This window comes from Bufo gargarizans, chromosome 5, assembly GCF_014858855.1.
Source record: "Bufo gargarizans isolate SCDJY-AF-19 chromosome 5, ASM1485885v1, whole genome shotgun sequence".
NCBI classification, from domain to species: Eukaryota; Metazoa; Chordata; class Amphibia; order Anura; family Bufonidae; genus Bufo; species Bufo gargarizans.
The window spans coordinates 449,011,035-449,027,053 of NC_058084.1; the positions used below are offsets into that span (position 1 = coordinate 449,011,035).

Genomic DNA, 16,019 nt, shown 5'->3' on the forward strand with positions numbered 1-16,019 from the left:
AAGGCCCTCTGACATTCTTTTATCTGCAGGCAGCATGCTATAAAGCAGGAGGAGTTGAGCAGATTGATATCTAGTTTTATGGGAAAAGATTCATGATAAGGGTCCATTCACACTAGCATATGTATTTTGTGGTCTGCAAACCGTGGATCCACAAAATATGTATGACCTCCGAGTGACATCTGTGTTGCATTAATTTTTTTTGTGGACCTATTGACTTCAAGCCAAGAATAGGACACGTTCTATCTTTTAAGGAACGGACGTACAGATGCAGAAAGCGCATGGATGTCTAACGTGTGCTTTTTGCATCCATAGTCTGCAACGGAAAATGCAGACCACAGACTCATTAAAATCAATGGGTCCACAAGGAAACCGATGCAATGCGGACGTTATCTGTACTTTGCAGATCCGTGCTTTGAGGACCGCAAAATACAAATGGTTGTTTGAATGCACCACTTGTAATATATTGATCTAAATCCCTGTTCATTCTGGGCCTATGAGTGGTCCTACTCAGTGACTGACCTCGTATGAGGGTGGATACAGAGATAGGACCGCCCACTGGACTCCTAAACTCCTAAATGAGCCGGGAATGAGATCAAGAAACTCCTAAATATATAGAAACTTTCCCCACAAACTGTATATCAGTCTGTTCAGCTCCTCCTGCTCTAGAACATGCTGCCTGCATACTGGTTTGGATTTTCAACATGACAGGTTCCCTTTAAGTAAAAATAGCAAAGATCTTTGTAATTGAGTTAAAGGGCATCTGTCAGCGGATTTGTACATGTACATGTGCGTTTGGCAGCTGAAGGCGTCTGTGTTGGTCCCGTGTTCATATGTGCCCGCATTGCTGAGAAAAATGATGATTTATTATATGCAAATGAGCCTCTAGGAGCAACGGGGGCGTTGCCATTACACCTAGAGGCTCTGCTCTCTCCGCAACTACCACGCCCTCTGCACTTTGATTGACAGGGCCAGCTGTGATGATGTTTTGAATTCCCAACCCTGTCAATCAAAGTGCAGAGGGAGCGGCAGTTGCGGAGAGAGCTGAGCCTCTTGGTGTAACGGCAACGCCCCCGCTGCTCCTAGAGGCTCATGTGCATATATTAAAACTTCAGCAACGTGGGCACATATGAACATGGCACCAACACAGATGTCTTCAGCTGCCAAGTGCACATGTAACAGGTCAGCCGGTGTCATAAGGACAAATCTGCTGACAGATGCCCTTTAAAGCCTTCAAAATTGGATGTTGTCGGCTGAAGCCTCTAATTTCAGTGGAACCGGCTGACAAACTGATATGTAAGGGGGACTTCTGACACTTGCCCAAAAGATGATGTTGATCTAGCCAATGTTCAAAGCTGCTTTTTCAAGCTTTACTCCCCTCCCCGGTAAATAAAAATGCAACTGAACGTGGCTGGACATTTCCCTGACAAGTAGACAGACAATTAGAACATTTAGCAGGCTTCAGTTTTTACTTTTTTTCTTGCTCTGCCCTTATTATCAATCTACGTCAAATGTAATCTGCCCTGGAGCTGGTTTACAGGCCGACATAACCACAGGGCACATGGGAAATAGGAGAATTTTTAATTGAGAAAAAGAATATATTAAATAACATACTCCGAAAATAGAATTCCTGCATGTCCGACGTCCCCCCCTATTTGGTATCATTATGACAAACTGCTCAGGGAAACACAGAAGAAGAAACAGACAAAATATGAAGTGGTTTACTGTAAACTGTCATACAACTAGACAGAGGAAACATCCCGAAAAACCAAGGCTTTACAAAAAGTATAAAAATGTTAAAAAAGCCAGTGCGTCTTATAAAGCGAACCTGTGAAACATGGCTGCAGTACGGGCTGAGTGAGGACGGGTGCAGCGCAGGGAGTAAGAAGCGAGAGCAGGCACCGCACATATCAAGAGGCGGGCCTGACTTCATGACCGATCATCTCGCCACTACGCCTCTTTTTTTCTCTTTTTCCTTCTCTAAACCCTAGGTGCGGCTTATCATCAGGTGCGTCTTATAAAGCAAAAAATATGGTAGATAGATAGATAGATAGATATCAGCGAAGTCTGGGGTCCAGATACATACCCAGACTGGTCAAAGTGGGACTCTGGACCAACAGCAATATTTTAACTGGAATTCTGTAAAACATCTTCTCCAGGTCCACAGGAGAATCTAAAACAGCACTTGTTGAGCAGAGCTGGGCAGATTCCCACTATACTTTGCTGTTCAGAAGAGGGCGCTATCCTTCAGGACCCATCTACATAGCAGCAGTCCTAGCTTCTACCATCACAAAGCCTTGCTACATCAAGAAGCTCCAGAAAAACAAAGCACCCTGCAACGAGTCACCCAAACCCAGCCTGAGCAAGCCACCAACCAATACAGCCTGACAGAAGGTGAAATCCAGAAGACAATACACAGGAGCAAAGAGGAATATATAAATGTCTGGAGGAATGACATAGAATATTGCAGAAGATAATATACCAGAGCCTACAGAGGGAGTACAAACATATATGGCAAAGCTACTAAACCCCAAAGAGTGAAAGATCCTGAGCCAGTACAGACTTAGGCTAGGTCTACACAACGACATTTGTCGCACGACAATTTTTTGAATGATAGTCTATGGTGTCGCACTGCAAAATGCGACATGCTGCTATTGCGACGTGACAGTTGCAAAAAATCAATTCGAGATGGATTTTTCTCCGACTGTCACGTCGCAGCATGTCGCATGTCGCATTGCGACACCATAGACTATCATTCTAAAAATTGTCGTGCGACATTGGTGCGATAAAATGTCGCGCGTCAAATGTTGCAGTGCAGTTGTGCCTTATCTGTCGCACGACACATGTCGTCGTGTAGACCTAGCCTTAGCGTCCACAGCCTGCTCATCAAATCCGGGGGGCACCAACAGAACTAACAAGCCCAGGGAAAACAGACTGTGCCAGCGGTGCGACCAGGGGACGTGGAGGATAAGGCCCACTTCCTGTCGCACTTCCCCAAATACTCAGCAGACTCAGGAGACTGTCTGATCTCTGCCCAGAAGAAAACACAGCGGCCATAGTATCACAATATGTCAGTGCCTGCTATAGACTGAAAGGAGCTTGGTATGCCATGGACTTCTATACTTCTATACAGCAGTGTCTGACACCACAAAAAAAGGACTGTGGCACGCTTTGGCGGATATCTACCAGCACTCCTTTTTTCAGCAAGGCATATTGATGATATGATTCCAGGTAAATGAGAATACCTCTTTTAAACTACAATACAGGTTTATTAAAATTCTTGAAGGAAAAACACAAGTCAAGACATTTCCATTGAAGTCGCTGTACCTGCCGCACAAAGCTGTTTGAGGTAGTATCAGAAGACGTGCTTCCATCCGATCCTTTGAACCGGTTTTTCCGTCTAGCTCCTTTCCCATAGCTCTGAAAATACACAGAAGGTTGTTAATTCTAGGTACATTTTCTTCATGTATTGCACTTTTTTCTATCAGTATGGAATATGCAGTATACTTATGACTTTGAAGTATGCTGAAAGGCAGCAGTAATAATTTTACTTCTGTACCTGACAAATCTACAAAAATTGGATCTGTTTTGACGGCATTTAAAGGCTCACTTTGTTTTCATAAAACGTTTTATATGTCTCTATAATGTCAACATAGAGACATATCAAAAGTTTTGATGGGTCTCTGAGTGCTGAGACCTGCACCGATCACTAGACTGAGGAGAGAGAAGCGCTCGCATAGTGCTTTCTCTGTCCTCACTCCAGTAATCAGAATCAAGATGGGCCCATAGGTTTTGTAACGGCTCCGTCTTGCTTCCTCTCCTGCAACGAGGGTAGAGAGCAATACGTGAGAACGTCCCTCTCCTCGTTCTAGTGATTGGTGGCTGTGTCAGCACTTGGACTCCCACCGATCAAAACTTTTGCCAAGACACTACTGTGAGCATCAGTGTCTTTTCAAACAGCTGATCGGTGGTGTCCTGGGTGTCGGACCCCCACCAATCAGATACTGATGAGCTATCCAGAGTATAGGTCATTGGTATATAATTTCCGGAAACCCCTTTAAAAGGTCAAATGGCTTTCCACCCTTGGCATACAGCTGGACATTTTCTGTTCAGTGGAGATCCGATGACTGGGACTTTTGCTAATTACACAAGAGTGAAGGGTCTTATCTCTCTAACATCCTCCAATTAAGGTACTGCGTAAGGAACAGAGCACCACAACTTCCTTATTCATGAATGGGGTTCTGTAAGACCTCATTATTCACATTGTACTGTAATTTGACGCACATTTCAAAATCCACAGCAAAAGTCTTCAACTAATCCGCAAGGTCTGAACTGGAGATGAGCAAATCGATTCTAAATGAATTGGATTTGTTACGAATTTCACAAAAATTCATCCGCCGAACAAATACAAAGTTTTAGCGATTTCGTTTATGAGGAATCACATATAAACTGCGCCCAGTGCAATTTTACTATGAATACTGGTGGGCAAAACCATGAAGGAGAAAAAAGATGGAGGATCACATTACACTAGGAGAAAGTGGAACGGGGGGCTTGCCCTGATTGGCTCAGAGTCTGACAGACAGTCTGATCACCCAATCAGGGGCAGGATTCAAGGTCCTTTGCTGAAAATATCATAGAATACCATTCTATGTTCAGCTTGTGACTTTGAAGCATGTGTTATGGCAATGTCTAACAAAAAGCAATTGCCAATAATCTAGCTGTGCAAAGGACCATATAGGGAGAGAATATGGAGATATAATTGGGTAGATTTTAGGTAATTTAAACAGAAAAAGTGAGGTCATCCAGTTGTATAGTTAATGCAGCTGCTGGCAGCTAGTTCTGTATTGCAAAACCCTCCCTGCAATAACTCATTTTGTCTATATATTAACAGACAGCCAGTAGCTTTTTTTTTTTTCAAGTTTCTACGGTTCATAGGTTTATTGCCAACACCCCAATAGTATATATTCTGCTCCAAACATTGAGCAGTTGTGCATTATTCCTGTGTTACTGAATGTGTTGCATATTACTGCAAATAATGAGAGTTTACAGAAAAGGCAATACTGCAATATTTTTTATTTTATACTCATTTTATTGAACGCAATTTATTTTTACTGCAACAAATGTGTTGTATCACTGCATCAGACCGTGTAGGTCAAAGACGTTTCATTGCAAAAATTGCATTCTCATACCCATGTTAGTTCAAAGACATTTTACTGTCAAAATTGCATTCTTATACGTGTGTTAGTGAATGCATTACTGCAGCACACCATGTAGTTCAAACACATTTTACTGCAAAAACTGCATTACTAAAGTAATTTTTTAATACCAGTGTACAGTGTGTATGTAGAAGGATAGGGACATTTGATTGTGTCTCTATTTTAAATTACAGAAAAAACACTTGTAATTTTACTAGTACTGTTTAACTCTTCCATTTTTACATTTTTATTTTTCTTCCTGTCAGTTTTATGATTTAGTTTTTACAGTGTACCCTATTTGGTAAAACTGACATTTAACCTTCATTCTCCAGGTCAGTACAATTACAGCGATACCACATTTGTATAGTTTTTAATACTGAAAAAAAATAAAACTTTGTAATAAATTTTAATTTTTATTACCATATCCTGACACCCCCCCATAACTTTTTTTTATATTTACGTCTATGGAGCTGTGTTACAGGAACTTGGTAACCGGTGATGGCACTGATACTCTGGGCTCAGGCTCCAAATGTGCCAGATCTAAGCCTACTAGCTCTGTGAAGTGCAAGTATCTCCCATATGGCAGTTTTTCTCCACATTGCCAGAAGACAAAAGCATATCTATGTGAAAAATCTGTAAGATTAAAATAAGCTGTAAGCATTCAGACACAAACATAGGCACCACAGCTGTATTGCAGCAACATCACCCGATCCAGTGGGTAAATAGAAGTGTCTGCCAGCTAGCGCATCAAGAGTGTCCTCCTTCTCCCAGCTTCCCTTTCACAAGCCAAGCCGCCCTTCACATATACTGCAGTGTCCTTGTCATTGTTATCATCACTTACTGCTTCTCCAGCTCAGACTACTCCTCCTCCTAATTCTACTGCACTCCATCATCAGCCATTGATAACGGAATGTGTGGCCAAGAAAACTCTATGTGCCCAGCAGTCCGCTGGTGCGCAAGCTTAAGTCTGATGCTGGTGGTGCAGTTGCTGCCATACTACTTAGTGGATTCAACTACCTATAGGAAGCTGATAGGTGCACTCAGCCTCTCTGAAAGAATACCTAGCTGGGATTATTCTCCCAAAAAAGCCATCCCTGCCTTGTACTGTCATGTGGCAGAGATGGCCGCTCCTTGCAATGGTCGCTCTGCTGCAAGATGTACGCCATGGTGGACACCTGGAACAGCTGTTACATATTCTTTTCGGCACATGGACTTTTAAAGGGGGTATGCCCAGACTGTATTTTTCCATGGGGTTCATCTTTCTGATATCAGACTAGATACATTTAATTTGCATTTACAGGCTACAATTGTAATAACTCTTGGTAGGTTGGGTCCCATGCCATCTATTTAGTTGTCATAGTCCAGTGGGGTAAGTCACTCGTGGTATACTGGTGTTGGCCGAGCTTATGGCTGGTCTACTTATTTAGTATTCTTCATGCAGTGTTATATTTGTATATATAGTTTGGTAGTTTAAAAGGGTTTTCCAAGATTTAATAACTGATGACCAGTGGGGGTTTAACACCCGGGACCCCCGCCAATCAGCTGTTTGAGAAGGCATTGGTGCTCATGTGAGTGCCGCTGCCTTCTCCTTGCTCACCAGGCTGTACATAGTACAGCGGCTGTACTTAGTATCGCAGCTCAGCCACATTCACTTATATGGGGCTGAGCTGCTCCTAGGCCACATGACCAATGAACATGTCATCACTGGCCTGCAAGCACTGCTGCTTTCTTGAACAGCTGATCATCATGGATCCTGAAAGTCAGACCCCCACCGATCAGATACTGATGACCTATCCAGAGTATCGGTCATCAATATTTAATTCTCAGAAAACCCCTTTAAGCGAAGCTGTTCTTTAATAAAGAAGGCCATGGCCTAATTTAACCACCAAGTAATATGTGTCCACGTGTCTGAGGCTACTTTCACACTCGCGTTATGGCTTTCTGTTTGTGAGATCCATCATGGGCTCTCACAAGCGGTCTAAAATTGATCAGTTTTGCCCTAATGCATTCTGAATTGAAAAGGAACCGCTCAGAATGCATGTTTGCCTCCAATCAGTCTCCATTCCGCTCTGGAGGCGGACACCAAAGCGCTGCCTGCAGCGTTTTGCTGTCCACTTGACGAAACTGAGCCAAACGGATACGTCCTGGCACAAAATGTAAGTCAGTGTGGACGAATCCATTTTCTCCGCCACAATAGAAAACAGACTTTCAATGGAGTTCATGACGGATCCGTCTTGGCTATGTTACAGATAATACAAACGGAGCCGTTCATAATGGATGCATGCGGTTATATAATTGTAACAGATCCATGATGGATCCGCCCAAAAAGAGAGTGTGAAAGTAGCCTTTTATTTCATATAGATGAGTATAGAGACTGTTGTTTAAGGGGTACTCTTTCTCATTATGGAGAACCCCTAGTATGCAGAGTATGTGTGTGCATGACGGGGGTATTGGTTACTTTCCGTTCGCCCCCTCTCAATTTTAACCCCCTTTTTCTCCAACCCCATCCCCCCAATAAACTCCAACCCAATGGTTCATACCCTGTCAAACCTTAATATAGACTCAGACACCAGGCTGGATTAAATTGGCCACAGCAGCTGTTTATTAACATAAATTACAGTGCCTTGCAAAAGTATTTTGTTACATTACAGACTCAAGTTCAATGTTTTATTAATCTGAATTTTATGTGATGGATCAGAACACAATAGCATAAGTTGGTGAAGTGAAATTAGAAAAATATATAAATAAAACTATTGTTTAGAAATATAAAACAGAAAATTGGCATGTGCGTATGTATTCACCCCCTTTGTTAGGAAGATCATAAAAAGCTCTGGTGCAACCAATTACCTTCAGAAGTCCCATAATTAGGGAAATGAAAACACTGCCATGAAGACCAAGGAACTCTCCAAACAAGTGAGGGACAATGTTGTTGAGAAGTACAAGTCAGGGTTAGGTTATAAAAAAAATTGCCAAATCTTTGATGATCCCCAGGATCACCATCAAATCTATCATAACCAAATGGAAAAAACATTGCACAACAGAAAACCTTCCAAGAGACGGCCGCCGACCAAGACTCACAGACCAGGCAAGGAGGGCATTAATCAGAGAGGCAGCACAGAGACCTAAGGTAACCCTGGAGGAGCTGCAGAGTTCCACAGCAAAGACTGGAGTATCTGTACATAGGACGACAATAAGCCGTACGCTCCATAGAGTTGGGCTTTATGGCAGAGTGGCCAGAAGAAAGCCAAAACTTTCAGCTAAAAACAAAAAGGCACGTTGTGAGTTTGCGAAAAGGCACGTGGGAGACTCCCAAAATGTATGGAGGAAGGTGCTCTGGTCTGATGAGACTAAAATTTCGCTTTTCGGCCATCAAAGAAAATGCTATGTCTGGCGCAAACCCAACACATCACATAACCCAAAGAACACCATCCGCACAGTGAAACATGGTGGTGGCAGCATCATGCTGTGGGGATGTTCTTCAGCAGCCAGGACTGGGAATCTGGTCAGAGTTGAGGGAAAGATGGATGGTGCTAAATACAGGGATATTCTTGTGCAAAACCTGTACCACTCTGTGCGTGATTTGAGGCTAGGAAGGAGGTTTATCTTCCAGGAAGACAATGACCGCAAACACACTGCTAAAGCAACACTTGAGTGGTTTAAGGGGAAACATGTAAATGTGTTGGAATGGCCTAGTCAAAGCCCAGATCTCAATCCAATAGAAAATCTGTGGTCAGACTTAAAAATTGCTGTTCACAAGCGCAAACCATCCAACTTGAAGGAGCTGGAGCAGTCTTGCAAGGAGGAATGGGTAAAAATCCCATTGGTAAGATGTGGCAAACTCATAGAGCCTTATCCAAAGCGACTTGGAGCTGTGATTGTTGCAAAAGGTGGCTCTACAAAGTATTGACTTTAGGGGGGTGAATTTATTGACTTTTTCTATTATTGTCCTATTTTTTTGTTTGCTTCACAATAAAAAAAAAAAAACATCTTCAAAGTTGTGAGCATGTTATGTAAATTAAATGATGCGAATCCTCAAACAATTCATGTTAATTCCAGGTTGTGAAGGGGGTGAATACTTTTGCAAGGCACTGTATATATTTATATATACCCATAACCTTTTCTTAACCAAAACATAAACATAATTATAACAATGACAATTACTCCCGGGGGAGGTCCTTGAAGCCCCAAATAACAGAGTTACCCAACCGGGTGAGCCATCTTGCCTCCAGCCGTTGCCGGCCAGCTCAGAAGCACCACTGAATGGCCCCTTTTAATTCCGCAAAACAACTGATCGCCCACCATGGGAGTCCAGCTCCAACCGTGGAGCCCTCACGTGCGAACTTCAAGGACCTCCCCCTGCCACCAACGCACCAAATTGAACCCTTAATTCTGTGTGTCCCTCCACATCCTCAAAGTGGTCTCTATCCCTCCTTGTAAAGGCAAACTCGACATATCCAGGCCCACTGCATTCAAATGCACTCCATCAGACCTCCAAAAACCTCCAACACCTTTCTCAAGCTCCATATGTCTCACCGCCACCGCCCCATTCCTGGCCATAAAACGAGTTATCGCCCGATTAACTTTTACTCTGGCCCTGTTCACCACCTCCACTGACCTGGCACCCCCCCAAACCTTCCTCGGGACTATGTCCTACCAAACTGTCACTAGCTTTGGGAACAAGGCCCACAACTTCAACATGTCGAACTTAATGTCTCTTACAAGTTCCCGAAATGGACGTGCCAAATTATTACCACCCACATGTACCACTAATACATCTGGCGCCCTATCCAGCCTAACAAAACGGTGTACCTCCGGCAGTACACGGCTCCATACCATGCCCCTACGACCCAACCATCTTACCAACGCCGCCGATCGATCGAAGCAAAGTTGCTGACCGTCTGGCCAAACCGCTGCCCAGACAGCCCCCCAAAAGACATATGAATGTCTCAAGATCCACACTAGGGCAGGTACTGCATCCGTAACGAGAAAATAAAAGCAAAGAACAACACTGCTGCCAACACCCGCCACCCCGCTAAGGCCTCCCCTCCAACTCTCTCAAACTACATTCGATTAAAGTGGATATAATACCTAAAACAAATAGATTCCCAGCGCCCAATACGTTTTATAACCTCTTCCCCCAACCCCCACCTAGCTGCCTCAGTCGCCGCCCCAATCCCAAACGAATGGCTGGAATACCCCGCTTGACCCAAACCTAACTGCTCTAAACACTTTGTAAAAATCACTGAAAACTGAAAGCGGGACAAAAAGGAACCATCAGCGTGCCCTAATAAAGGCAAAACCCCAACCTTAACATCCGCCCCATATTCCCGCATACAACGCACTGGGCACATTGCACAGTCCGGAATACCGAACAACACCACTCTATGCCCCCTTCCTTCTACATCCGTCTTGGAACGACACATTACAAATTCCACCCTATCGTGGAACAAATCCATGTCATCCCTAAACAACCCACCCACCCGACTAACCGTCGGACAAACCAACTCCCCCAAGCGTAAAGCCCCAAAGAATGCCAATGAAAAGGCTAGTCGAAATAAACCCACCTCCCAGGCCGAACTACAAATCCCTTCTAACTGCTCCCTCAACTCCAAAAGCAACGCAAAAGACACTGACCTCCTACCATTCTCCCCCACCCTTAACCAACGCCAACCATTTGATGCCCAAATGACCAGAAACGACTTTGTAAAATCTGTAATTTTTCTCAACTTGAACCCAAAAGCCAAACCTGCTATATAACTTAATTTTTGTCACCGACCAACCTTCCTCTCCACAATGCCCTACGAACAACAACAAAGGAACTTCCAAATCCTCATTCCCAACATTCAACCTATCACAGCAACCGTACTAACGGCGACGAGGCCGACAACCCGTTTATTGCCTGAACCACACCCAAATTATCACAGTGGAAGCGAACCTTCCTATCCCGAAAAACCTCCCCCCACAGCATAACCGCAACCACTATAGTAAAAAGTTCCAACAATGCTAAGTTCTTCACCCAGCCCCTTTCAACCCAACTAACTGGTCACTCTCCAGCACACCATTGACCCCACACAATAAACGCCAAAACCGCAACCCCCCGCCGCATCCGAAAACAGATCGAAATCAAACGAATCCACCACCTCCCCCATAAATAGTGAGCGATCGTTATAACTCTCCAGGAAGGAGCACCAAACTTGCAAGTCCGCCCGCAATTCCCTACCCAAACGGATGTAGTGGTGTGGTGCAACTACTTGCCCCCGCCAACCTTGTGCTACAAATCCTCCCCATGGGTATAATCCGGCATGCAAAATTAAGCTTTCCCAAAAGTGATTAAAGCTCACACAATTTAATCTTTTTTAACCGCCGTGCCCTCGCTACTTTTCACTACAAGTCTTCCAACTTATCCAATAGAAATCTACATTCCATCCTAATCGTATCAATCACTATCCCCAAAAAACTCAATTCTGTGACTGGCCCCATCGTCTTTTCCGTTGCCAACTGAACCCCAAACGCCCAAACAATGTACCCAAAGTGTGCAATAACAATGCACAAAAATCTTGAATCCGGTGGTCCAATACAAAGAAAATCATCAAGGTAGCGAATGATGGATTCACAACCTGACGAGTCCACTACTGCCCATTCTAAGAATGAGCTAAACGTTTCGAAATATGCGCACGACAGGGAACAGCCTATCGGCAAACAACAATCCACAAAAAATCCCCCATCCCAATAACACCCCAACAAATGCAAACAATCGGGACGCACTGGCAGTAACCTAAACGCCGCCTCTATATCCGTCTTTGCTAGTAACGCTCCCTTTCCAAACTTTTTAACCCATGCCACTGCCGCATCAAATGAGGTATAGACCATGGAACACAAGGCCGGATCAATACCGTCATTGACCGACGATCCCTTAGGAAAAGGCAAGTGATGAATAATTAGAAACTTTTTCGCCTCCTTCTTTGGGACCACCCCCAGTGGTGACACCTGCAAAATCACTAATGGAGGTTCTGAAAAAGGCCCTTTTATCCTACCTAGTATGACTTCTTTGTTAAGTTTTTCTGCCACTACCTCCCGGTGTTCCATAGCCGACCTCAAATTCCTTTTAAACAGCACCACCTCCCCTGGAATGAACGGAATTCTAAAACCCAATGAAAATCCCTCCCGCAACAACTCCACGGCCCTTATAGCTGGGTATCTATCGAGGAATGGCTCCATCCTTTCCAGACAGACCGGCGTCACCCCCTTTGCTATTGATGTCGCCCCCCCTCTGTCTATTACTCTTGAAGCATCGCGCCGCTCCATGGGACCAGGAGCATTTGTGCTTAAATTTGCATTTAGCTCCGAATTTACAGCCCCCTTCGTTAAACGAATGCTGCCGCGATGTTGGACTGACCCCCACTTCCGGATTCCCTTCAAAACGGCTGCCCCGATCTAATAGGCGCAGTCACTTTCAACCACAAAGCTATATGTTTGTGAACCCATCTAATTTCTGGACACACCGCCTTCCACTGCCTAAACTGTTCGTCATAGCGCAGCCATGCTATCCCCCCGTATACCTGGTACGCTTCTCCAATCTTGTCCAAATAGCAAAACAGCGCCGAACAGCACTCCGGCACCTTTTCCCTTATCACACTGACTAATATCGCAAACGCCTGTAACCAATTCTGAAACGTCTGCGGTATTAACCAATATTTTCGCTTTTCCTCATTCTCTTTTTTCCACTTTTCTCTCCTTACCCTATCCAGGTTGAACTTTTCCAACAGGAGCAACGAAAAAATCTCCATGTACTCCCCTTTCCAAATTCGCTCCCTTACCTCCTGCTTTAAATGAGCCCCCAACGGGCCCTCAAAACACACATAAACTTCTCCTCTTGCCTTATCGTCCAACCTCACAGTTTCTCCCTCTGCAGCACTGCCCGCCTATACCGACACCCCTTTACCCGTTATCCCCAACCTACTTCCCCCCACAATGCCAGACCCAACCGGGGCCCCCTCCACCCCCAAGCCAACGGGGATGCCCCCCATACCCCACCCCGCTAACAAGCCCGACAACCCCCCATAAGCTGACCTAAATCCCTACCTAAATCCATCTGGGGCCCACCTCCGCCCCCATTATTCATAACCGCCACTAACTGCTCTAAAGGTCCCCACATTATCTCACCTGGCTGCCTGGGTGCTGTGACCCCATCAGCCACAGATCCGGATTCCAGAAGACCACTCCTCTGCGATGATCTTCCGGATCCTGTGGAGATGGATTCCAGACTCTGTCCCCTGGCTGGGCTCAAGCCAGGGACGATGGAGCTGCTCTCCTCCAAGGATGGCTCACAAGGGGCGGAGCTTCTTCCCTGCTGCTGACTTGGTGAACGGGGCCTGCTGTACTGTACGCTGCCACAGGACTGGCAGCAGCCCTGCACCTCCTGGCATCCTGCTCCTGCTGGGGGACACCTTACTCCCCCGGACATGAGAAGGTGCCCGCCGTTCCTGGTCCCGCTCCTGCGCCGCTTCTCGCTGCAGGTGGAGGTGATCGGGCCCGCCAACCTCGTGGGCTCCCCCTACCTAGCGGATTCCTTCCACACCGGGGCATGCGGGACGCAACTTTCCCCGCTGCACCCGGACGTGAAGGGTCCTCAGAAGGGGAGGGGATGAAGCAAGGCTAAAGCGTGCCGACTGTCTGGCCCGCTGCGGCCGGGTCACCGATGGCTGAGGCGAGACAGATGCCTCAGCTGTCGCCGTGTAACATCTGGTGCACCTGGACCCACCCAGTGCCGCGAACCTCCGCTGCTGCCCTCAGCTCTTTGTGCACATGTTAAAGCTTTCAACTTGCACCAAAATGGCACCCTTCTCCCCCCTGCACCTTCTTTTTAACCCCTTATTCCACACCCCTAAACTCAAACTGACCAATTCCTACCCCCCCCATGCTCTCCCTAACCCAACCCCTTTAACATCCCTGACCTATCCCTACCGATCAAGTGTGCACAGGCTAACTGAAAGCTGAACAAGCTAAGAGGGAGGAATTGGTCTCTGAAAGACCCCAGAGAGTGCACCTGCTCCTGAAGAAGGGGAGGATTGTTCCCCAGAACGCGTTGAGCCTTGATACCTATGGAATAAAGTGATAGATCAGTAGCTTGCCTGTCTATGCTGCCATCAATCTCTGTCTACTCTACATGTGATCCTGGCCAGGGGGGTTCAAAGTCACAGGTGTCATGAGTTTATCCTGGTGACTACACCCCAGCGAAGTGAGTGCTCACTATTTTATGGTCACTATGTCGTTTATCCACATGCCTTTATACTTTATATGCATTTATATCATATGCTGTTTCCTTGGCATTAATATCTTGGGGGTATTTGATCCGTTTCACATACACCCGTCCCCCTGATCTACCCATTGTACATGTATTTGTATATTCAGTTTCTTTTATTTCCACCACCTGGCATCTCCTTTTTTATCTGTGGGTTTGGGGAGTGGCGCTTAGCACTTTGCACCATTTTATGGATCTTGGCCGCCACTGTGACTGATACCATATGTCTTAGGTGTTTGACTACCCTACCCTAAACCTTTTCCCACCTTTCTCTTTCATACTGCCCCCTTCTTGTCGGCGCCTCATCTTTCATTTCCTTTGGGATTCTGCTTGATCCCCCTGGATTGGAGTAACTTCCCTTTTTTCTGTTTTTATTTGTCTATACCTATTCCCCGGGTGTCACGGCCTATGGTGTACGCTGTGACACTGTTGCCACACTTGCGGTTGCCTGCGGCAACGTGTTGCTGTGTGAGCATGCAGTGGCAGTGTCTCGGCCTTCTGGGTGATTGCCGTGACATGGTTGCCACGCATGCTGTTGCCGGTGGTTACGTGTTTGGTATGCTTGTGTGTGTGCACTTCTCCTTAAGGTTGTAGCCTCCCTCTGTCTGGTGCTGTAAGGGTTAACTCCATGACTGGGTGTGGTCACTTGGCTTATATCTTCTGTGGTTTCCTGGCTAGAGTCAGTTGTACTTCAGCTGTTGTTGGTGCTGGAGCTCTGCTCCAGTCCAGGGTGTTCCATCTGTCCAGTGAGGGCCACCCTTGTGGTCATCAATGTTATCCCGGTGTCTCCTTCCCTTCCTGCCGCTATTTTTATGGAGTGGGTTATGTTCAGGGTGTTTGTATGTCTAGTTTGGTGTTACATGTCTGGTGGTGTTTGGTGTCCAGCATGTTTACTAGACATTCCCCTGTCTCATGTTTATTGCAGCTATGGATGTCCTGGGTTCCTGTGTGGTTTGTGGTGTGTGCTGTGTCCTTTAATGTTGGTGTGGACAGCAGCACTAGTGCACGGGTTCTAGTCAGTGTGTCTGTGGCAGGTAAGTGAGTTATTGGTTTCACTTACCTGCCATCTTCTTATGCTGTATGTGTTCCCCTCTCCTTGCAGCCTGGCCTCAGATAGAGACTCCTGTTCCTCCATTACTGGGATGAACAGGTCGCCTCTTCCCTGCTCCTTGGTGAGGGATTACCAGGGCGACTTAGGGTCTCTAGGAATCCTGAGTATGAGACGTCCTACCATCGGGGTTCGCTCATACGGTGAGGAGTCAGGGAGAGGATTAGGGACGCTGTAGGAGGTGACCTGCTCCCTTATTCCTCCTTTTGGCCAGGCTGATCCCCTTTTTACCCTTTGACACCGCACGGTGGGGGGTTTCCCCCATTCCCCACCGTGACACCGGGGTCTCCCTGAACCAAACCCCCCATCGTGTGGGCCTCCCCTAAAGGCTCTGCCCCCAGTCCGGCCATTACTGTATTTCAGGCTAGGTGATGCCCCTCTGGGATTCTGGGAAATATAATCAAATAAGCTTTCCTAA

At 45.9% G+C, this 16,019-nt stretch overlaps 1 protein-coding gene across 1 annotated transcript in view; it reads right to left on the reverse strand.

Annotated features, from left to right (window-relative positions):
* CACNB2 (calcium voltage-gated channel auxiliary subunit beta 2) overlaps positions 1-16,019 on the reverse strand; it is a 315,627-nt gene that overhangs the window by 279,227 nt on the left and 20,381 nt on the right. Inside the window, exon 2 of the mRNA XM_044293750.1 lies at positions 3,325-3,417. Within this exon, the coding sequence (XP_044149685.1) occupies positions 3,325-3,417 (93 nt within the window). The remainder of the gene's footprint in view (positions 1-3,324; positions 3,418-16,019) is intronic.